This window comes from Bombyx mori, chromosome 5, assembly GCF_030269925.1.
Source record: "Bombyx mori chromosome 5, ASM3026992v2".
In the NCBI taxonomy this organism is placed as follows: Eukaryota; Metazoa; Arthropoda; class Insecta; order Lepidoptera; family Bombycidae; genus Bombyx; species Bombyx mori.
Window position 1 is genome coordinate 7,330,321 of NC_085111.1, and position 25,735 is coordinate 7,356,055.

Sequence of the window (25,735 nt, forward strand, 5' to 3'; positions counted from 1 at the left end):
ACTAAATAAATATTAAATAAGTTGTAACATAGTTTGCCCTATCAACTTTGGACTAGTATTCTAGAAAACAAAATGCATAACGCAAGTTAAGTTAGTTAACAGCTTAACTCGCACGGCTGGGGTAATTTTTCATACTTTTATGCAGATCGTAAATTTTGTAACCTAAGCTATGCGAATTAGCCGAAAGATATGAGTTTGGGTCAGCTAAGCATGCCAATCCGTTGCTACGTAAGCTAAGCTATGCTTCTCCCGTCAAGCGGCTTACCCTTAGGAGCATTTCAAGAATAATTGCAGAATACTCACTTAGCTTAGTTGATTGTGTGCAAGACATAAATTTATATCGGGTTTTAACTTATTCCTATTTTATTTCAATTATTGTTGTGCAACCAACTTTATTTCCTTCCATATCACATATCATACACCGATAGCAACCACTAATATGCTCTGCATTATTTACTCTATTTTCATCTACCTTTATTAACGAACTAGCTTTCCCCTGCAGCTCCGCCTACAGGTACAATTTATATCGCACAGACGGAGACCCGTGCCCCGCAGTACCGTGAAAAAGTTACTTATATTATGTTTCAGGGTTGAAACTATTTGTATAAAATTAAACATGTAAAAATTTTTTTTGTTCTTAGTAAGGCGTCTTGTGGGCTCACACGGCTAGGTTACTATCTCTGTTGAAAAGCTATAGTACGTTCCTGTGGGAAAGGTGAGATAGCCATTGTATCATACAGTAAAGTCCTTTAAGGTGGGTGGCGCATTTACATTGTAGATGTCTATGGGCTCCAGTAATCACTTAACACCAGGTGGGCTGTGAGCTCGTCCATCCACCTAAGCAATAAAAAAAAACTAATGACCCAAGATGGGTGGCCAAATTCACTTAGTCATTTTATAGACTCCAGTAATGAATTACTTCACTGGGGAGGGCGGCATAAAAAAATTTGTACTTTGGATATAAAAACGTGTCAGACAAACATATTTATAATTTAATATATTAATAACATAATTTAGATATAAATAATACTTTCAGAGGTACAGACGCGCAGGATTATATGCGCTGTTTTGTTGTGTACATTGTATGGAAAATTATGTAACGTACATTATTAGTATTATTACTGACAGACGCATTATGACTGTTTTTGCTTGTCTTTGATTATCTTTCAGTACCTAGATAAACGATATTTAGAATGAATCTTAGAGAAAAACTTCTACTCGCTTTTATTAGTGAGAGAATTGGGTATGCTTTTATTTTATTTTCCTATATGTGGCCCACGATTTATACGGGATTCGGTGGCCGAAGATGTTATAGGCGGGGCCAAAAATGTTAATATCTTAATCTTCTGTTCATCTAGCATAGTAGGATAGTAGTCGTCGTGGTCTAAAGGCTAAGACGTTCGATGCATTCGTATCTAGCTATGCAACTGTGTTCGAATCCCGCAGGCGCGTACCAATTTTTCTATTGAAATGCCTACTAACCAAATGTTCACGATTGACTTCCACGGTGAAGGAATACAATCGTGTAATAAAAATCAAACCCGCAAACTTATAATTGGCGTAATTGCTGGTGGTAGGACGTCTTGTGAGTCCGCACGGGTAGGTACCACCGCCCCGCCTATTTCTGCCGTGAAGCAGTAATGCGTTTCAGTTTCAAGGGTGCGGCAGCCGTTGTAACTATACTGATACCTTAGAAATTATATCTCAAGTTGGGTGGCGCATTTACGTAAATGTCTATGAGCTCCAGTAACCAGTTAACACCAGGTGGGTTGTGAGCTCGTCCAGCGATCTAAGAAATAAATAAATAAAGCTACTGCGCTCACTGGTTTTTGAACGAACCTAATCTAGGTTACCTAATTACAAATCTCCCTCATAATTACTTACAATATTATATTTACATGTACATTGTATTTATGTTTACAAAGTCAGAAGTTAGATTTCGTATATTGATTAACGTAGACGTATACATTTCAAATATGTACATAAACTACATTTTCTTCTTGTGACAACTAGCCATACCTTCAAGATCAGTCAAAACAAATAAAGCACGGCTTCATAATAATATATATTACAGCATGAATACAAATTCCCAGAAATACACCAATAATTGATTTCAATGAATTGACAACTCATTTCATTGTTCACATATAACCGATGTGTTGTTGCTTATACATATGAACAAGCGTGCCGGAAATTTGTCCCATTGAATTTGTGTGAATATGTTAATCGAGAACTTTCCCAGAGGGAGTCATACTATTAGACCATTATGAATGTGTAACTTTACGTGAAACAATCATTTTGAAGTGTATACGACATTGTCTTTATTAGATATATACCTAATTCCTTATAGATCTTTTCTTTTCAATCTAGATCTTTTTAAACCTCGTTTTAAAAAGGTATAGCTCTTGGGAAGCACTGTGGAGGGAAGTTCATTCTAGAACTAAATTATTATTATAATTTGTTTTCCGGGCAGGGCGCCCATCCTCATTTGAGGTTTCCGCGCCTAGGGGGCGCAGGGTATGTGGATCTTGACGGTTTGCAGACGGTTTTTAGGGCACTACCAACTAAGTGGCTCCCCTTGCACTCTCTCTCAGACGTCCGATCTACGTCCCGAGTCAAAATCCGGTCAAAGTAGGGGGGTTTCCGCGGTCAACACTTCCAGACAGCGGCACAACCAGCCTCGCAGTGTTAATCCGAGATCGACCGGATTACAACGCGATCCACCGCCGACCGGGTTACTCTTCCGAATGACATCCGGGAGACGACGACGGCCACGATTACGATATAAAACTGAGGGATAATCAAAGAACCCCTCCAGATCCACATTTTTTTACACTATTTATTAGTCTATGATCTATTCCAGGAACGCGCGGGTAAGTGAGCTCACGGGTTCAACTTCAGAGAATTTCTTAACACTTGCCCTAGTAAGAGCAGTGCTTCGCTGAATCTACCACCGGATCAGAATCGCGACCCATTGAGAACATACGGCGAGAAACAGAGTGGGTTGTGTCAATGGGCTAGTCTTCAGGTTGAACTCTCCGTCGTATTCGACGAGTTCCACGAGAACATTGACCGGTACTTGAGATCCTACAAGCACTGAGAGTGGATCCTAAATGATCTGACAAGACATGTTATGTTCGACGGCGGCTTTGCGTTGCCCCGTCGCTTGGGTTGGATATGTAGTTGCAGGCGGCTACATTCGTTGTGGTCACGATTACCGTGACGCACCGCTTTTTCAAAGAAAAGACCCACAAGTTGCAAGGTAAGATTTCTATCACAGTACATTAGTTATATTAGTAGTATCATACCATAATGCGATGCGATTTAATTCAATAAAAAGGTGTATTTTAGAATGATACGTGCCTCTATGACCACTAATTACTAATTACCAAATAGAATATTCACGTTTAGCTGGAAAATAAATATAAAGAATAAATGAATGGTATTAATTTCAAGTTAGATCTCTATCTAAATGATATTGACAAAAGAGCAGAAAAGTTCAGGAACTAAACAAATAATAGTAATATTGAAGAAAGTTTTGTAATAAAGACGTATCACAGAATAAAACTTTGTTATTTGGTCTTTATTCATATTTAAGAACTGTTACTATTGGAAGTAAATTTAATTATTAGTGAACGAAAACAGACCCAAAATTAATTGACATACTTAATACGAAATATCAAATGCGACATTAAATGCGACAAAACCTTGCGACTATGAATTCTTAGATGCTAAATGTGTTAATGTGCCAAATTAGTTTTGTGTCCCAGCACTGACATTGCTTTTAGCCACAGTTTTTTATTTTATTTTTTTAATTCTTTTGATAAACTAAAACGGGCTAGACATTGAAATATTAATACACAAACAACAGCACAAAAACAACAATAACATTCGATTGGCACTGGTCGCTTGCATATCCGCAGCATTCGCAATTAATACTCGCTGCGAGCCAATAAGTGTCGCACACACATAACGAAATATAGTAAATCCCCTTTCAAAGGACATTAGATCTTACACCGTTTAAGTGAGTGGTCAAATTCAAATGTGAGTTTCGATATTGAATTCCAGGGCTGAGATCTAACCCTCGTTTATCGGACGCCGTCTGTCTGTATCAGCAACATAGCATACAGCAGCAGTGAGGCTTAATGACAACGGTTCAATAGGATCGAGGTCAACGGTAAGTGTCGCATTGGACTTGGCAGCGGACCCTAATTGAGCCGTTATTGCATACGCATTCCAGTGTACAATGGATAATCTATGGAATTATTCCTCAAATTGGAACCACATGTAGATTTTCAATCAATACGACGGGTTTCTTTTCAAACGACCTGTCAACTGCAGCCATGAGAGATTTTTATTTATAATAAATATAACTATACAACTAACTCTTTTTCATTAGAAAAAACCATCTCGGCTGACCCTGTCTCGAATGGAAACCGAAGACTGCCAACACCAAAATGTAGATGCAGTCTCCTATTTTGTGAAGTAGCACACAATAAAGATGTAAGAATACCGCTGATCTATGTATGTATGAATACGGAAATAGTATGAACAGAATATTTACCAATTGGGCAAATAAAACATGTATTGAACTACATAATATATTTTCTATATACACCTTTTTACATTATAATCTCCATGAGTCGATGGTTATATAATAATGACGAGTACATAAACTTTATTACATAAGGTTCTGTATTTAAAATTATGATTCGTTGATCTTATGAACATCGTATGATTCGATTTGATTATCGTAAATCGATATATAAATAAAAAATATTAAAACAGTTGAATCCGATGTCTCCGGACATTGAGGAGAGGAATAGAAGAAGGAAATAGAAAGGGTAAAGAAGGGTAATAGAACATGAATAACCATTTTTTTAGATATTTTTTTTGTGACTACTGAAGGAATTATCATGTAGTTTTCACAGTTAGACAGAAATTAATTTGTAATAGACGTATTTTATTAAAATCGGAACTTACAAATATGCTTTAATAATTTAAAGATGTAGATAATATAATTTTATACTTTTGATAAGACGATTAACAGTGTACTCTAGGCAGAGGAAGCTCATCCATAATTAAATTATAGTACTCACTTACATTACTGTAGTAGATTTAATAGAATAATTAATTACAAAGAATTTAGTAATGCTGTTAAAACCGGACACGTTTATACAAGTAAACCGGAAAACAAAGTTAGTAAACAACTTTGTAATAATACAAGAGAGAGAGTAACTAAACTGTAAGTGTTTGGGTAGTTTCATTATTTACTGTTCTACCTAAATCCACAGCATATGCTGAATATATAACATAAGGGTACTTCATTGTAATAACTTTCCCTTGAATATGTGGTGCGTATTTAACGCTTAGTGATTGCTTTTGGGTGAATTATTTAATATATTTTATCCTATACAGTAGTACATTTTCTTTAGCAAAATTATTTGCAACCAATTTAGTCATCGAATCTGTAATGTTATCGTAGCTTGCTGATCGTGGGGCGTATTTTGAATCTGCACATAGTTAATTAGTTTTTCTACCAATAAGTACCATTATGCGCTCATGATGCCGTCGTGGCCTAAAGGATAAGACGTTCGCGTAGCGATACACTGGTGTTCGAATCCCGCAGGCCAGTACCAATTTTTCTAATAAAAAAGGTACTTAACAAATGTCCACGATTGCCTTCCACGGTTTTTTTTATTGCCTTTGTAGGCAGACGAGCATACGGCCCACCTGATGGTGAGTAACCACTCACCCATGGATTTCAGCAATGCCAGGGGCAGAACCAAGCCGCTGCTTACTAACCTAAACTACGGTGAAGGAATAACATCGTGTAATAAAAATCAAACCCGGAAAATTATAATTTGCATAATTACTGGTGGTAGTACCTCTTGTGGTAGGACCTCACGGGTAGGCACTACCACCCTGCCGCCCTGCATTTCAGCCGTGAAGGAGTAATGCGTTTCGGTTTGAAGAACTCCTATCATATCTCAAGGTGGGTGGTGGCATTTACGTTGTAGATGTCTATGGGCTCCGGTAACCACTTAACAACAGGTGGACTGTGAGCTCGTCTACCTATCTAAGCAATAAAAAAAAACTCATTTTAATATAAAACTTGTACTACTTTCAATACATTCAATAAAACATAATAAAAATCCATTTACGTAACCGTCATGTCTTAACCAGTCAAATTAGAAATAAAACATGTTCTACTAGCTCGATTAATTTTTAAGACAATATGTTTATTATCTTAACCTGTTTCTGTCTATTTAAAAGAATATTTAAACGTAATTTTGACCAACTTCAAGTCGATAAACTGCGTGATCTGCAAAGAAAAACTTTGAAAATCAAAACGTTGAACTCAGCTGATTAATTTTTAAGTACGTAAACCTAATTATAAAAGCTATCAAAGCCTACATAATAGATGGTGATCAATATTCTCGGCAGTTCGTTTTAATAGTTAAACATGGGTAAAAGGTTAGATAACTGCTATCGAATACGGAAATCTTGTCACAGGTAAGATGTAATGTCACAGGATGATAGTAAACTGTTACCATTTACCAGGAAATCTAATAGTAATCGTCTCTAAACACCAATTTACGACATCGCAAGAGCGACTTGGCGTCCGCAGTAAACGCGCATTTCGTTTGGATACGAAAATAGCGCGACAGAAGTTGTTTTGTTGTAAACTAAACAAATACGCAACTCTGTACTTACGACAGAGACCGGAAACTCACTATCTCCCTTTTATTTGCATACGTTGGAAGAGGATGAAGGAGTCAAGTTTCCGACATTTATTTGAGGCTAAACGACGTATGCGTGAAATGATACTAACATGGACAATTAGTATGAGTTCAAGTTTCGAGCTGTTGTGAATTTGTCAAATTTAGATACATATATTACTTAATAATATTATATTATTACTTAATATTATTAATACTTTAATTAATTATTAATTATTAATATTATATTAATGTTATAATATATTGATAAAATTCAAAACTGGCCGTTGTACGTCAGCTGTCTTCGATAATGATATTTTTATCTGATAGCCAGTTATTTTATTACGTTCTCGTATTATTTGAATTTCATGTTTATAAAACGTCCTAAATTAAACCTAAAAAGTTGTATTAATTGAAGATACGTTAATTGACTTATTTATTGTTCTTTAAAACGAATGATTGATTGATTCCCTTGGATCTATTGACAATTTCAAAGAAAGGTTCAAAGAGAATAAAATCAAATAGCCCCAAATTAATTTGAGCTGAAATATGACAAGGGCGATTCGTTTTTCATTTTCCACATAATGATGGTTCCTTCGAACACAATGGTCGTTTTGTGGCCCTCACAATGTAATTGTGCTCTTTCATCAGCGGGACGTTTGGCGCGTCAGCTTGTTGGTCCAAAAATCGTATTGTCTTTCATTGTAATTTACTGTTTCAGCAATCAGGCACTTCGTGCGGTAAAGAGCGTTAACGTTTACCTCGTAAGGGGCAGTGTCGTCGGAAAAAAAAGGAGTAAACAACTATGCGAAAATATCCGTACGGTATATTGGCTTTCCGCCACTACAGTTGAACTTTGTACTGATTCAGGAAAAGTAACGTCTTCGGTCACTTTCGGCTATTTGTTTCTTCTCTATTTCTGTACCTTGGCACAAATCGAATTTGCAGGCGTACACGTCATTACTTATGTTGTGCTGAAATTCGACGACGAACATTGAGCAATCTGATAAGTTACAATAAACTATAAACAGAAATATGTTTTCAAAATTATTCACAAAAATAGAATACATCATTTATTGTACAAAGTCCTACATTGTCACAAATTGAAGAGTAGTAGTAGTCTGATACAACCGATAATTTAGTTAATTACTACACCTAAACAATATACTAGTCTTGCGACAGATACTGAGACAAAGGAATTTTTTATTTATTGCAATAACATTTATTACTTTTAGTGTGTTAGTTTAATACATAAATATAAAGCAATTTAAAGTATAAAAAGCTTATTCGAAGTGGTCTCCATTGGCTGCAATACAGTCCTTTAAACGTTGAGGCCAGTTATCAATAGAAGCACGCACTCTCTCCATGGGAAAAATTTTCACTGCCAATCGTACGGATTGTTTTAGGGACTCCAAATTATCATGGCGTTTAGAGCAAGGCGTACTCTCTAAAACTGACCATAATTAATAATCCAGCGGATTAAGATCGGGACTAGACGACGACCAGTCTTCAGCTCTGATGAAGTCCGAAACGTTCGTTTCCAACCAAGACTGCGTAGACCGAGCTTTATGACCTGGCGCCGAGTCTTTCTGGAAGGACCATTTTTGATTATTGAACATGGTTTTGTTAAGGGGCTTCACTACCTTCTCAAGAATGGTATCTTGATACACTTGTGCCGATGTTTTGATACCTTTTTCACAAAAGTATGGCTCAGTCACTCCTTCATAGCTAATACCCCACCAAACCATCACTGAAGTCGGATAGTGCCCACGTTGCACTCTGTCGACTGATTGGGAAGCTTCCTTAGAGCTTTGAGCATAAATACGGTCATTTTGTTTGTTAAAATGTTGCTCAATTGTAACAAATTTCTCATCCGTAAACAAATTTTTTCTATGACCTCCCTTTGCGTACCGCTTCAGTAGTTGTTTCGATTTTACCACCCTATTCTTTTTTAAATTATCTGTTAAGAAATGACCAGTACGTCTCTTATAGGCTGCAAATCCTAAGTCATCTTTTAAAATACGCGACATGGTTCTAGGTGCTATCTTCATCTCCCGAGCTAAAATCTTTTGCTTTCGGACAGGATTTCTTCGAATTCTTTCCCTTACTGCTTTGACCACCTTTTTCGTACGAACACTACGTGGACGGCCAGATTTTTTTCTGTCACTAACAGAGGAGGTCTCATTGCACCTATTTATAGCCCGGTACACAAACATTTTACTAATACCAAGCGTATGGAGATATTATGGAGATATTTTAAAAATTGCATTTGGCTCCATACCTACTTTGTGTAATGCAATCAAAGCGATTCGGTTCTCTTTATCACCCCACTACATTTTAATATCGCAAAATATTGTACAATGTATTGGCGCCAAAATGAGAAAACCCAATGAGCAATCATATAAAAATGACAGATTCCAAAGTCAAATATTTTTAATTGTAACAGAATTTATGGCCAGACTAAGTAGTACTTATGTGATGTTTTGTTATTTGGTAATAAAAATGTAATAAAGCGTGAATATAATTTGCTGAAAAAACTCTTATCATTTTTACTATGAAAAGAAACTGTTTCTGACTGAAAATTCAGACTGAAAAGCGTAACACTACAATTTGATTTACTTGTGGTAAGGCGTACAAGTAAGCGCAACGTCCAGCCGTATTTTTGCCGCGAAAGTCATGAGTTCCTGTTTGAATGGTAGGACAACCGATATACATTATAATTGAGACTCCGATTCAGTCTCAAATTTCAAAGTGTCTTGAGATTCGAGGTTACAATTTGGGAGGTATTCATGTGGTGAAATATACGGTAACAATCTAAAAAGCGGCAAACAATTTGCCTCAAAAATAAGAATATTTTGTATAGTTGACCCTTGCAGGCAAAATAAAAAATAAAATTATCTAGAAAGTGGTTAACAGTACCAGTAGTATTAATTGTCGTAGTAGTAGCTAAGCGTTGTGTATTAATGGATAGGTTTTCTCATTTATTTTGGCCCCATATGACGTAGCAAATATGAAATTACGCTTGGTAGTATTTTGTGAAAATTGCGCCGTAATACAAAAAAATAAGAACTGCCTGGATATCTATTTTATATTTTTTTTTTATTGAAGCCTTGAAATATATTGGGCTTGCAATATATTTGAAAACAAACCCATCAATTACATTTTCCTTGCAAGATCCTTGTTCTTATCATCTTCGCCGACGTAAGTTCATCCACATAAACTTTCCATTAGATGTTACATGTAAATGACCTATTCAATCATTACCATCCAAATGTTAATCATTACAGGAGTAGACATTATTTAAAAATAATCATGCGTCATCAATAAATCTCAAACATTTGTAGTATTTTATCAAAATGCAGACCATTTGGATCTGGCGATTCCATAATTAAATAACTATTTTATCATATACGACAATGTAAACGAGAATCATACATTGTAAACATTTCAACGAATTTTACGAGAAGCAGTATAAACACGTGCGTTCGTTGAATGACGGTACTGGAACTACGTAACACGTAACAAACAAGTTCTCGGTGGGTGTAGGAATAAATAAAATCTTAATAGGAACACGCTCAGGTGTTCGCAGCTGTTAAAAAGCATAGAATGAAATCTATCGATTATTCTTATTATTATATTTGTTTACATACTTTACAATAACACAGCATATATTTTAAACTTACTAATTTGTGACGATGTTTTTTAAAATTTTTGGTTTCTTTTTAATCTGCTTTTATAAACACTATAAAAATATATCAAAACAAAATCTGAGTACTTACTTTCAGATACTACGTTGGTATTGTTAGACGCTGCAGCTCCAAATGTTTTAACGTTTATAACACATAAAAAACATATAAACCACCACATTTTGCCACAAATATTTTGGGCTGCCCGTTGACAGCCCACGAAAAGGGACATTCGTCCGCTGGAAACTTTCGATTTTAACAATACCACTTTTGTTAGACACTGTTCTGCAAAATTTTGCTTGAACCGAGGTTATGTCACGTTCACAACTCAGTTTTGTGTCTGTACAGTCAATGTCACTGTTATTAATGCATCGAAGGACAGTATTTTATGATTTGGTGTACGCAAAGAGCGCTTTGAGGTTAATTGTACGTGCCAGTGGTGCGAGCGCGACGGAGAAATGTCGTGCGAGTCAGACAGAGGCAGGCAGGTGATACACGATTACAGAGCTTGCCGCTAGATGGCGGTGACGCATGCGTGACGTACAGTACAGTATGGTTACCGCGACCGAATCGTGGCGCTGCGCTGCTCATTCTCGCTACAGATTTTTCCAACGCACCACGCGAACTTTATTTCCTAAAGGCATCCTCACAATGATCCATAAAAATATCTGAAATAAATATGATCCTAATTGAAATAATTTAATTTTTTTTCTTCGTAAATTAACTATTCCCTGTCTTCTGCGACGGAGGAGCCATCCGTCAATTTTATCTGCTTTTTACTGAATTTAGCATTTAGTACCGACAGTATTTATGATTTACTAAATAAAAAATTATGGTTTTCTCATCATGTGAGCGTAATCGATTCTTTTCATTTTGGCTTCGAGAAAGGTTACTTCATACTCTGTGTAATCGTTTTAAGATTAAAATACTTCTCAAATTTGTAATATCGTCTAACATTGATAATGAACACGTGTACATGTATGCTACTCCGTCATTCTGGAAAGTGGCTCGCTCAAACGCAGCTCATTGAAAAGATCAATCACTGTGATCTCACCTTTACAAGAGAATTTCTACTGCGCGCGCATCTTAAATAACCGGCCCGTTGAAGGCGCCGTGGGAGGCGTGGCGTTTACTCGTTACGCACCCCACTACGCAACTGTAAGATAAGATACGAAACTAACCGACCGGTTTTAGGATAAACCCAAAATGAGACCAAATACTCAAAGCCTACCGAACTTCTTAACGTTGTCAGGTATCCCATTATTGAAAATTCCACAGTGCGAGCATCTTGATTCTTAATTTTCTGAACCTCATCTTTGAGCCGGAATGAATTTGATTCGATTCTTTTATTTATTCATTGGACTGCATTTTTTATTATATCACTAAAATGTGAGGAGCAACGAAAAGTAAATAATTCATGCAACAACAAAACAAACAAAAATTAATATTATTATCTCAAAATTCATCTTTACGTGTCAACAATCCTATAGTACGTTTATAAATATTTTAACGAGACGAATGTTTGTATTTGCTTAGACGTAAGTACCTCAAAAGTTTTATGAACTGCGTGATTGTGATAAAAAAACATTAGGTAAATTTAAAATAAGCATTTGGTTTGTAATCAAAGGAATTTTAAATTACTATTAGGTACTTAGCAATAAAAAAACTTGTATTAATGAGTTGCGCAATGTACGAGACTCCCAGAAACTCACTTCACTCACTCACTTTTAAACACAGGTAACAGTCGATTGAGTAGTTTTGGTGGGACGTTAAACAACTACAAAGACAAAAGGAAAGACGGAGCAATATAAAAATGCGACTTTGGAGTCGACTATAAATCTACATTTTTATTCATATTCACTTATTCATATGTTGCAAATACGACTTATTGAGCTCACAGTTTAACTAGTGTTAAGCGGTACCAAAGCCTATAGACATTACAACGATATCAGGTTCGAGTCTCACTTGTATAACATAACGGCTGTCCCATCCTTCAAGCCTGAATTCATTACTGCTTCGCTGCAGAAATAGGCAATATAGTAGGATACTAGCCCTACCTAAGTAGTACCTAGTCTTCCGTGCTCACAAACCGGCCTACCACAAGTTTTTTTTTTTTATTATACTTCGAATATATAGTGTTAACTATAATAGAAGACTAAAACAAAATTTAAGTATATTTTTACAATGTTTGGACTTGCGTCAAATGAAAATGATTAATTTTTCGCGATAGATTATTTCAGCATTTTTATATTGTTCCAGCGGCATTCCCCATTGAACGATCTCGTGGCCCGATTCTCTCTCAATCAATCCTCCAGCATGAAAAGTATATAGACACAACTTTTCGCGAAGTAGAGGACACTCGGGGGACCTCTCGGTTGTTCTTTTAGTCTTTAGCTACGACTTAACTACTTAGCTTCCTCGCCTTGACGAGGCAGTTACACTAAATGGATATAGTTTTTGTGTCTACCTTTTTTTGATGTGTTTAAACTTTGCTATTTCATTTTGTTGTTGGATTCGCGTAACTTTCGGTCACAACATGTGAAATGTTTGCCCGGCCTCTGCTCTTCTGTCATAATACAGACTCTTAGGCAAGTCAATAAGATAATTAAAAGGAATTGCCTCCTAGACGTAAAATTCACTCACAACATCAATTCAACCCGCAAATTTTACGTACGTTAATTTACGTAGATCTTAAGATAAGGCGTGCCTTATAAGTTCTATGTCTGTGTACGTATGTACTGTTCACATGAATTGATAAATGAAATTGATGTAGCTTCAACGAAATCCCATTAAAACCGCTACAAAAACCGCTCATAAAACGTACCCACGTACGTGTGGTCGCATTAAAATGCATTTACAGTCCCGTCCGAGAACTGACGCACGATTATTTATTATCCGGCACATTTTATTAGGGTCGCAAATGGGATTGTTTCACTTTCCTCGTCTTAGCGGATTACTGGATGGAGGAAAGGAATTGGGCATATATTTTATAATAGAGAAATGTCTACTTTATAAAAGAGAAGAAAGAACAGGAAGACAGATAATTCAGCAACTAATTCTGATTTAAAAGGTTCTGTAATGTTAAATATCTAAACACATACTTTTTTTTACTATATGCTGTTACCCTCAAGGGGTTATGCCATATAATTACCACGTATCTTATTTCAGTACATTTTCTAATTATTTTTTTAATTATTGACCTATTGTCAAAAATAAAGTTCTAGAATTAGACTCAAGTTATATGTTTAACTAGATTTAAAAAATATAAAATTTTGTATTCATACACACCATTATAAAATTCAAGAAGAAAAAATAGGCATGAAAATTACGAACAAAACTAAAACTTACAAATAAAATGAGTATAAGTCCACAGACAAAGGTAAAAAGAAAAAGTTATAAATGTATACTATACCTGTATACATCATGTCATTTTTCTTTAAGTATTTAGAAATCTAGCCATTTAAATAATACATAATCACCGAACTAATAACACGATTAACTAATTATGCAGATTAATTTCCGTGTTGCATCAAAGTAGCTGCTGTAGCCAAACATTGATCATAAATTCCGAATGTGACAGAATAATGGGCAGAAGCTTTACCCCGCACAATGTTAATACCATTGCTAACACTGATTTAGCTACCAAATATCAGGCTTTACATGGTTACTTAATTAAGCATGTAATAGGGAGTTTCGACTTTTTTTTTGGAACGAAGTTCCTTATGGGGCGATGCGGAGGGGTTAACCGGGAAAAAACGTCCGTAACGTAAGATTTTTATTAGTAATACACACAGTGTATGACTTAACTTTGTAATAACGTACAAATTAGTAATGGACACAGTGTACGACTTAACTTTCTAATAACGTATAAAAAATAACATTTTTTTATCAATAAAAAAATCATAATAAAAAATATATACCCGAATAATTATTTTCATTATACCTCGAATAGAACTTAAAATTAATATTTTTATAATAAGGAACTTTGTTCCTATCCGGTGTCCCACGGCCACGACACCACTCATTTTTTTATTTTATTTTTTCTTCAGCAAACGTCTGTTCAGAATTAAAATGGCAAAATCTAATTGAAAAAGGCTAAGTTCGAAGACCTTTGAAATATAATGATAGTAAGAATTTTATTGTGCGGTCGGAAACATTTGTCATCTAATCCTTTTGTCATCATAAACATTGAAACGTAGTTAATGTGAAAATATTTACTATGGAACAACAACAGTGACTACAAAAGCCGACATTCTACCGGGAACTAATCCCACATTTTCATTGTATATACTCGAAATAACAGTTTCTTTATGATTTAAATTTTGAGGCAACTTTTGCATCCTTTGTTCTATGCGGTGTGCACCGAGCGCATGCTGTTCATTAATACAAATATAAATATTAAATTAAAACACGAGTGTCGTTATTTATTGCTTAAATGAAAATCTTTTTTTTATTGCTTAGATTAGTGAACGAGCTCTCGGCCCACCTGGTGTTAAGTGATTTCCGGAGCCCATAGAAATCTACAACGTGAATGCCGCCACCCACCTTGAGACTTGATTTCTAAGGTCTCAGTTTTAATAGTAGAACAACTGCCTCACCCTTCAAACGGAAACGCATTCTGCTTCACGGCAGAAATAGGCACCTATAAGTGCGGACTCACAAGACGTCCTACCACCAGTAATTACGCAAATTATAATTTTGCGGGTTTGATTTTTATTACACGATAATGTCCTTCACCGGAAAAGTCAGTCGCAAACATTTGTTAAGTACGCATATCATTAGAAAAAAAAATCTTAATACATTCCGGATCAATTAAAACTCCATGAATCAATCAGGTTTAAATGACTACAGTAAAATTGATTATCCATTCTACCTATACCTACATGTATAGTCATTCCTACAATTCGATTAACTCACGCATCTGAATGTTGGGTGGAGGATAGTAGGTTTCATTTATGTATATGTATATATGTATGTATATGTATGTGTGCGTATATCGCAGTTTGAGGCGATACTGGTACGATTTAAATGAATTGTTTTAATGTTCACGCTTCTCTTAACATTGAATTTATAAGGTACGAAAAAGGAAAGATCACGGGAACTTGGGGTCATGAGCACTGATAATCTGGTCATAGATTAGTATAGACCGCAGCTGTGTAATCAGAAAGTGAGCGTATCGTAGGATCAGGAAGAGCGGTGAGTAAGGTGCAATGCTGATTTGCTGTGAAAGGACTCGTGTTGATGGCTTGATTTGAATTGCTCGATGGAGGAGTTAAAATAGCTAATATAGACGACATATTAGTTTTGTAGTATGAAGGCTGTAGCTATATCAGATAAACCAGCTTGTTAAGAACCACAAAGGGAAGATCTTCTGATGCTCGGTAGGCCGACTGTAACTTGCAGGATTTTCTTGATAATTTTCTAACGCGAATGATGTTTTCCACAAATATCTTCTGTTCTATTATAATTATCAGTATAGACGTCATTTTCTATGTACTCAGGCTATCGCTTAACTTAACGACAATAAATTTGAAACATACATCTTACGGCTCAATGTAGGTAGCGTCGTTTAAGTTGGCATACCTATGGGCTCCTATTTAAAAAAAAGGTGATAGAGTTTTGTAAAGCACAAACGTATCACTGTACTTATATTTAAACAACAACTTAAAGTCTGAGTGTATTACTTTCTTAATTTTTAGACAGAAAAAAAAACAGTAAACCTTACATTCTAATGGAGATTCCTAAAAGCTTTAAGTAGTCTAGATCTACGCAAGGTCGACTAAAACCCAAACAAATCATGAGATTATTCAAAGAGTTTTATTTAAAATATTATTCGGTAAGAATCAATAAAGCATTCCTTGCTAATGATGATGGCGAAGATAATCTTATTTCTATGGGCTTGAATGTATTTCCGGAGCGCTACGACTGAGGTGTCTTTCTTCTTTTTTCAATTGACCCTCAACACAATTGTCGAAGGCAGATTTGCGATATTGTCTTGAGCTTTACTGGTGGTAGGACCTCTTGTAAGTCCGCGCGGGTGGATACCACCACCCTGCCTATTTCTGCCGTGAAGCAGTAATGCGTTTCGGTTCGAAGGGTGGGGTAGCCGTTGTAACTATACTGAGACCGTAGAACTTATATCTCAAGGTGGGTGGCGCATTTACGTCGCAAATGTATATGGACTCTAGTAACCGCTTAACACCAGGCGGGCTGTGAGCTCGTCCACTCATCTAGCAATAATTATAAATATATAATTATAATAATAATAAGCAATAAAAAAAGGTCATTTATTAGTAAGTAAGTAAAAAGAGCACTGATTGGTTTAACTCAAAAATATATTGTCAATTATTTTTTATTAGAATGAATGTGTTAACAAGCTCACCTGTTGTTATATAGTTACTGAAACTAGTAAATCACAAAATGTCTGTCACCTGTTTGTCTTTTTTTTAGGAAGGGAGGATTATTGTTAGCCCGAAGGCCTTTCTAGTTTCACCAGGACAGGTGTGCGAGCAAAAGCTCACACAGGAGAGATGGGATTTGCTTACAGCTACCCGAGCGCCTCCATAGGAGACCTAACAACTCAAGAGCAGCTGCTTCGCGAAGTCACTGTCCTGAGGTCGAAATCTAAATTGTTTTCTACAACAGCTGTCCGATCATTCAAACCGGATCGCATGGCTGCTCCATGGCCGTAATAGACAAAATGACAGTCACCTTCCGATCGCAGTTTTTATATAATACACCGCTGTTCGTTACCTATATTACAACCGCCAGTAAAAGATATGATTCAAATGAGGCTTCACTTCAATATAGAATTCCTATTTACACGGAACTGAATATAAGCGGGCTTCGCAGCCCTCGACAGCGGAAAACTGCAATTACAGAAATCGCGACATCAGGTAATTGCCGCCTTTAGAATCCCACAAAGGATCCGTGCTGAATTCGAATTCGAATGTGCTGAACGAGCGATTACGTTTGCAATTCAAGCATATGATGGTTCAATATGGTATAATGGTTTGGGAAATTAAAAAATATGAAGAAATACGACTTTAAAAATAACTCTTAAATCGAATCATAGCTTAAACTAGGTGAACATAATCGATTGTACGGAACTTGAAATGCGTACACCTATTTTTACTAAATCCAAAGTCATCTGCGTACTATCTCATGTACATACTTTGTACTTAGTAGCACAAAATGTGGACATGAAAAATCTAAAATGGATTGTTCTTGTCCATATTTTCATGTCCATGCTTTCATTAGCTTGATACGTACATACATGTGTTGTATATAGGTCATCCATCTTCACCCGGCTTCAAGACGTCAGATTAAGTAAAAAAATTGCACATGCATTAAAGATCGATGTCAATCCAATAATTTTATAATTTCACCCTAATATTCTGATCAGTATGAATAAAATAAAAAATACGAAATCCATTGTTAGTTCGGTTTGATATCTAAGTGTGCCTATTTTAAACTACATATATATAATATAAATCCTAATAAATATAAAACCCTATAGTTGCGCATATTGCTCGGCGGAATCATAAGTGCGTGTCGGCGGTACGCCAGGATTTTCACACATAAGATCTATTACAATGAAAATACAACACAATTCTATGAAACCTTAACATTGCTTTATTATTACAAAGAGCCACGTCTTAGTTTTTTACAAAATTAGCCATTTTGTGTCGGTTATAGCAACTACACCTTCATTTATAGAAACAAATCGAATTACTGCGAAACAATTCATAAAATGTCATAAATAAGTATGTATGAATTGATTGAATTATAAATAAGCCCAAAACGTTTTTCTTCTCATACCTTAAAAGTGTGAGATGAACTCCCTCAAGTTTTTCCTGGAAGTCATGACTTATTTCTGCTTTCTAAACGAAGTTGTTTATTTATTGCGTAGATATGTGAACGCACATTCAACCTATTTCTTATTAATTGATTATCGGAGCCTATAGACACCACACCATCTCTGCTACCATCCGAGATACTTAAGTTTCAAGTGGATTCAACAATCTTTATATTTAGACTCACTTGCGTGGAAACATTTTAATATTTATGAATAAAGTTAAGAGAACAATGAGGGTAACAATTTTGTTTTGTCTTAAAAGTATTGAAGACTATACGTAGGCAACGATATAGTTCATTCGCGATGACTACTTTCCATCAGGTGCTTGAATGCCAGATAATTTAATTGATAATGAAAAAAAACTGGCCCTGTAGTGTGGTTTCAACTTAAATAACATAACATTTCGTAATTGTCACAGTAGGACGTGACCGAGTTTTACCGATTCTATTACCGATAATTAACATCACATCAAAAACTTGATGATCATATTACGGTGTTTTTTTTTTTTTTTTATTGCTTAGATTTGTGGACGAGCTCACAGCCCACCCGGTGTTAAGTGGTTACTGGAGCCCATAGACATCTACAACGTAAATGCGCCACACACCTTGAGAAACAGTTCTAAGTTCTCAGTATAGTCACAACGGCTGCCCCACCCTTCAAACCGAAACGCATTACTGCTTCACGGCAGAAATAGGCGGGGCGGTGGTACCTACCCGTGCAGACTCACAAGAGGTCCTACCACCAGTAATTACGTAAATTATAAGTTTGCGGGTTTGATTTTTATTGCACGATGTTATTCCTTCACCGTGGAAGTCAATCGTGAACATTTGTTGAGTACGTATTTCATTAGAAAAATTGGTTCCCGCCAGCGGGATTCGAACACCGGTGCATCGCTCGATACGAATGCACCGGACGTCTTATCCTTTAGGCCACGACGACTTTTAAATTAATACTGGTTTTCAAATTAAAGAAATAGGTTTGGTAAGAATCTATGGTAATTTTTTGAAAGTTCATCGGAGATCATCAAATTAAAATTCTTTTGTTCGTCTTAAAAATATAACAAGCATGTTGAGAGCTGTTATTTCTTGACTCAAAATTCGTCATGGGTGCACTAAAATAAGTTATATCTACAAAAAATGAGCGGGACTTGTCATAAACCAAAAGATTTCCTGTTAGTCAAGACTCGGGGGAAATCAAAGAAGGTGCCCCAGCACCGCTTTCATTCAAATTAAGTCGATTTCGTCAACTCAAGCTGCTAAGGAACACGTTATTAAATAATTTTGCAAGAAAAATCGTTTCAAATTATTATTATTTACCAATTAAAACAAGAAGAGGTAGTTCTCATTTAGATCGAACGTTTTTTGTAACGACAATTTTGTAACAATTTCATATAATTTTTTATTTATTGCTTACCTTAATACTCTCCGCCAACCTCTTTTGAAAAAGGATATTTCCTGGAGCTCAGGAAACAGGAAGTAAATTCGTGGAGGGAACTTCATTCCAAACGCAAGGTCGTACATGGCAAATGAGATCTCTGGAAACGCGCTGTGAATAAACGCAGTGATCCTAGATAGTATGGATGAGATGAACGATGAGATGAGATGTCGAGATCATCTCAAACATTTCCTCAGGGCACTTCCTTGACGCTCAGAGCACAATGATTAACCAAAAATTTTTCAGAATTATATTTTTGATTGACTTAAAAGGTGATTAAGTTCACGACTTTATCACAGAACTTCATTCCAGTGTTGTTCTTAATCTAAATCTTATCTTATCTTATACCTTTAAACGAGCAATTCTTGTATATTTATAACGTCAGGTCATAAGTATTGTCACACAGTAAAAACTTTTCTTTTAGAATGCTGGCCACAAAAAAGTTTATTGAATTCGAATTTCGAATTGTTCATGAAAATAAAAATGTATACTTTTAGAATTTTACTCATTTTTAAATCTGCAGTAGACGCTTAAAGAAGACCGTGTTGCAGTTATTGCGTTGCATCGTTGCGGTTACGCGCCAATTCAAATTTTTAACATACTGAAAAATTTGAATATAACCAAAAGATTCGTTTATCGTACCATCAAACGATACAATGAAGACTTTAGTGTAGATGACAGGTCAAGAAGTGGTCGCCCTCGGTCTGTTAGGACTCCAGCAGTGATAAAAGCTGTGAAGGCGTGAATTCAAAGAAATCCCAAACGTAAGCAGACACTGTTGGCCCTTCAGATGGGGTTAAGCAGAACCACGGTGAAAAGGGTGTTAAATGAAGACTTAGGGCTTCAGGCATATCGAAGAAAAACAGGACATCGTTTGAATGCTCGTCTAATGGACCTGAGACTGAAGAAATACCGCGCTTTGTTGAAGCGGTACGCGGGAAAAAAATATTGAGAAATTCTTTTTTCGGATGAAAAAATGTTTACCGTAGAAGAGAGCTACAACAAACAAAATGATAAGGTGTACGCACACAGTAGTGAAGAAGCGAGCAACCGTATTCCGCGTGTCTAACGAGGTCATTTTCCATCCTCGCTCATGGTATGGTTGGGAGTTTCTTATTGGGGCTTAACAGAGGTACATTTTTGTGAGAAAGGTGTAAAAACGAATGCAGTTGTGTATCAAAATACAGTCCTGACGAACCTTGTGGAACCTGTTTCTCATACCATGTTCAATAACAGGCACTGGGTATTCCAACAAGATTCGGCGCCAGCTCATAGAGCGAAGAGCACACAAGACTGGCTGGCGGCGCGTGAAATCGACTTCATCCGGCACGAAGACTGGCCCTCCTCCAGTCCAGATTTGAATCCGTTAGATTACAAGATATGGCAACACTTGGAGGAAAAGGCGTGCTCAAAGCCTCATCCCAATTTGGAGTCACTCAAGACATCCTTGATTAAGGCAGCCGCCGATATTGACATGGACCTCGTTCGTGCTGCGATAGACGACTGGCCGCGCAGATTGAAGGCCTGTATTCAAAATCACGGAGGTCATTTTGAATAAACTTTAGTGTCATAAGAATCTATGTTTTGTTAAGTTCATTTTGGTATATGAATGGTTACATAATGAATAAACTTGTTTCAATTATTTTACATTAAACATGTAACAGAATTTATGACCTGACTAGGTATATACCTAGTGACCTACATGTGACAGAATTTACGACCTGACTAGGTATATATAATCTGAATCTCGGAAACGACTCCAACAATTTTCATAAAATTTAGTATACAGGGGATTTCGGGGGCGATAAATCGATCTAGCTACGATTTATTTTCAGAAAATTTTGTTTTATTCGTGTTTTCAATAATCAACTCTTCCCGACATATATTGGCAAATAATAATAATATTTTTCTTAATTGAGGGCAACTAACCGCTTTAAAGACACAACAAAATGGCGTTATCAAAAAAAAAAACCGGTCATCATCTAGTAACAGTTTATTACAGACTAACAGATTCAGCGCATCAGAGGTAGCACTTTTGTTGCCGAATTTCGTTCTTAAGTTACTAAATTGTTCTTTAAGATGAGTTGTTCAAACTGTATTTACACAGGGATACACGAAGCGGCGGTTCAGATTAGCTTCTCGAAAGTTTTGCAATTTGTTCAAGGAACGATTTCTTATTAATTTGTTAAGCATACTTCTATTATACTTAAACTAAATTACGTACACGGGTAAAACGATAGCAGATTTATTGAAGTGAAACTTCCTTATCGGCGTTGGAAAAAAATTTACCGTCACATTTTTCGGTTACGCGTCACATTTTTCCGTTACGCGCCATCTGTTTTGTATTCATGTCTATGATAATAAAATCCTTTTGTTTAAACTTTATCTAATTTAACTTTTTTGTATTCATGTCTATGATAATAAAATCCTTTTGTTTAAACTTTATCTAATTTAACTTTATTTAACCAATTTCTAGAAAGTTGCATGTAGATCATTTTTCGAAAAATAAGGCCATAAATAAGTTTCACTTCTTACGTGTGTACACTAGTACACGCACACATTTTTTTTTATTCTAACAAACCTTTTGTATTTCGTAAGGCAAAGACGTAAATTTTTAAACAAGGAATACTGAATTCACAATTTCTTCAAAATACAGATGATTACTTATAGCTTTTTATATATGTTTAACTAAAACTAATTTTACAGATTCGTTTTTCGTTTTTTATCATCATTGCATTATTACCGACGTTTCGAATACTTTTTCAGTTTTCGTGGTCATGGAAGACTGATTTTTGTAACGCATAGACAAGAGAAGTAAGCCACGACCCACTTGATTTTAAATGCTTACGGAGGCCATAGACATTACAACTTGAATGTATTTTTTTTTTAATTAGACCTTATAATTGCGAATGTTTATCATTGAAAACCCTCAATAGCTCATATATACTAATCGCAACTTACTGTAACACACACTTGAGTACAATAACATGTTATTTATCAAGTGGAAAGAGATACGCGTTACAACTACTGTATTACAGTCGCTTTGAATCGATTGTTACACAAAATTCTGTCCAAATATCTCGAATGTTCTGACCCTTTTACGTTTTCCGATTGATTTAATCCGAAAAGCAAATACTTGAAAGCGCGTCAAGCATGCTCCTTCACATTTCGATGGTAACTCATTTTTCTACTTGACAGCATATTCTTTTGTTAGACGCATATACATATCATGTTTTTAGTCATGCTAACAAAATACCTTAGAACTGAATACATTATGAATAGAATATTTTGAAAAAATTTAATAAAGCACTTACTTTGAGGTTGAAGTCTTAGATAAATTGCTAACTGGTTTTTATACAAAAAAAAATCAAAATGCATCGCAGAAATAGGCTTTAAAGTAATAACGTTAGTAAAAACGCCAATATGTGTTAAGAAAGTTATTTTGAATATTAATATCGAATCTTATAATTTTAGAAAATAAAATTTTAGCTACACTCATTTTAATATAGATAATAGAAAATATTTGAGATATAAGCAATTTTCAGGCCAAAAACTACATCTAACAGAAACATGATAATCGGTTGAATCATTAAAAAAAAAACATAAAAAGTTCACTTTTAAGTTTTCCTTATTACAAGTACACAATGTCTAAATATCGGATTTTCCAGAACAACAAGAAAACCTAAAACATACATGTTTACGATACAATCAATATATTTTACTCCGGCATAAAGCAATGTTCAAATCGAACACTGTTATTGTAATCTTGTTAGTGAATCTATTGATTATGTGAGTCTCATTCCAAGCCAATGAGTACTTAAATTTAATTTCTACACGACGCTCCGGGCTCTGACCTAACTTCAATATAATTTGAAATAGCTTCGTTGTATCGGCTCACTGTTTGCTTTTCGCTACGACTTTAATTAATCATATGTACTTGCTGCTAGCACTCAGTTATTAAATTTCATAACTAACCGGCACACAGCCTAGGTTCACTACGCAAATGGTCCCTTTATTTGATTACTATAATTGAAACTGAAATTGTGTTACTGCCGTTTGCTAAGTAAACTAAAGAGCAATTTTCGTAGAAAATTGCGAAACTGAAGTCCAAAAAAGCGGTTGCCGTTAAAATTCTATGAATAACAAATCAGATAAATACAAAAATGGCACAGTATTAAACGGACGTAAAGAAAAAAAAAAGAACTCGCCGGACCGCGCAAAACCCGACAAAACGCTTCCTGACTCGCATTGCATTACCTCTAAGAATTTTTCGAATTCGCCTATTACCAGAGCTGTAAAACAGGAGGCAATAAAAAGAACTTTATTTTCCCGATCTTTGGACCGTAAAAGAGTAAGCATCGTTTTACTATGTAATTCTCTTTTACGCTCGAACGTATCGCGTGCGCAAAAACAGAACTCATCTAGAAATCTTTCTACAGCGTAACAGAGCCTCGAAATTTAAATTAGTTCTTTGCTCATTTTGCGAACAGCACACAATTTATACTCGACTTTCCAACGGATGTTCCTGAATGTTGGTTTAGAATTTTACAAGCATGAAATTTTCTCTCTTGAATCCGAGCTGTTTGAGTTTATCTAGGTCGGCTTAAAGTTCGATAGCTGTAGGCATAACTTTGAAAAGCAACAATACCCAGTTTCTCTACTTCAGCTTACCTTGTATTTTTGACTTTGTATTTTGGTCAGTAAATTGCAAATGATTATCAGGCTGAATTTAGTTAATTTTCTGTTTTTTTTTTGCATTCAGCTTCCCTGTTGACTGAGAAAAAGATAAAATGCTAATTAGGTTTTTGACTGAGAAATAAAATAATTGCACAACGTCTATAAAGACATGCTTATTGAAGTTAAATATAGACATCGTCAGTCAGGGCCATCTTTGAATATACAAATACCAAAAATCAACACCACGACAAGGATCATTACAGAGCTCTCCCATTTTGCGCTTCTGTTTCACTAAATCATTTATAACATGAGAAGTATACTGTTTATAATTATTATTATGTTTTGTTTCAAATAATATTCATAATTCTGATATTACCGGTCCAAAAAAGCGGGAAGTTTGATAATAATAAATCGTGACATTCATTTATAAACGCGCCCCTTGTTTCCTTTTTTCATTTGGGTTCTTTTTTTTTTTTTTCGTCGAAAGCAAAAAGTATTATAGCTAAGGGAAATAGCCTCCTCATTGTTTGTGCCGTGTGCGTGTCCTTTATTAAGTATAAAACTTGAGAAACAGCGAAAGGAATACCAATGAGCTCAATCACATAACTTGCGAATAAAAAGGGTATCCCTTCGGAAGTTTGTCGTCGAAACTCAGCGATGTAGGGCACATGCAAATTGATTGAACATGGATTGAATCGGCACTTTCCCTAGTCAAACACGTATGGGATACGATGAAACATAAAAGACGGGAACTGTGGTTATCTTTGCAATTTCCAACATTGTTTTTTTTTCTTCCTTGAACTTCAAATGAATTGCTGCGTACACATTGTGTACATTGCTAATGGAATTTTTTGAATCTTTTGTATGTATAGCTCCTTCGTGTGCTACACGTTACAATGCGCAATGATTTGTTATTTTTATTTTTTGTACCAAATTAAATACGATATAACTTGGTATCTTTTGTAAGTAAACTGAAGAATAGCACGTATTTCATGAAGCACAGAGACCTGCATTACCTTATAGTATTTATTAATCGAACTGTGAACTCTTACAATAACGAAAGGAAAACTTCAATTCAATTAACAGTCAGTTGCTTATTGATTCTTTTCACTGGCTTCATCGGTAGTTCGCTAACTAGTTGAATATTTCACAAGCCCCGCAACGGAAAACTTATCCTATAAACTCCCTACTTCGGTTCTGCTGGAGAAGTCGAAAAAACTTAAGTATTCTCAGTGTGTTGTTCGGCGCTAAGACGTATGAGCTCAGCTTATCCCGACGAACAAATAACTCCTTTTACCAACGAAAACAACTGCAACATAACGTTGCATGGCTTGTATGTAATGTTTTTATTTTTATTG

At 35.6% G+C, this 25,735-nt stretch overlaps 1 protein-coding gene and 1 long non-coding RNA gene across 10 annotated transcripts in view; one reads left to right on the forward strand and one right to left on the reverse strand.

The window, feature by feature from the left end:
- The window catches only part of Lpr (lipophorin receptor), a 222,616-nt gene extending 211,614 nt beyond the window's left edge, over positions 1-11,002 (reverse strand). For 5 of the 9 annotated variants that reach the window (XM_062668429.1, XM_062668428.1, XM_062668427.1 and 2 more), the window contains exon 1: positions 10,502-11,002. In XM_062668429.1, coding sequence (XP_062524413.1) covers positions 10,502-10,640 — 139 coding nt within the window. In that variant the 5' untranslated portion in view covers positions 10,641-11,002. 9 annotated transcript variants of the gene reach the window in all.
- LOC134198898 (uncharacterized) lies at positions 3,926-4,597 on the forward strand. The gene is made up of 2 exons (XR_009973173.1): positions 3,926-4,177; positions 4,400-4,597. It is a non-coding gene; the product is annotated as an uncharacterized LOC134198898 (long non-coding RNA).
- Positions 11,003-25,735: the final 14,733 nt, after the last annotated feature.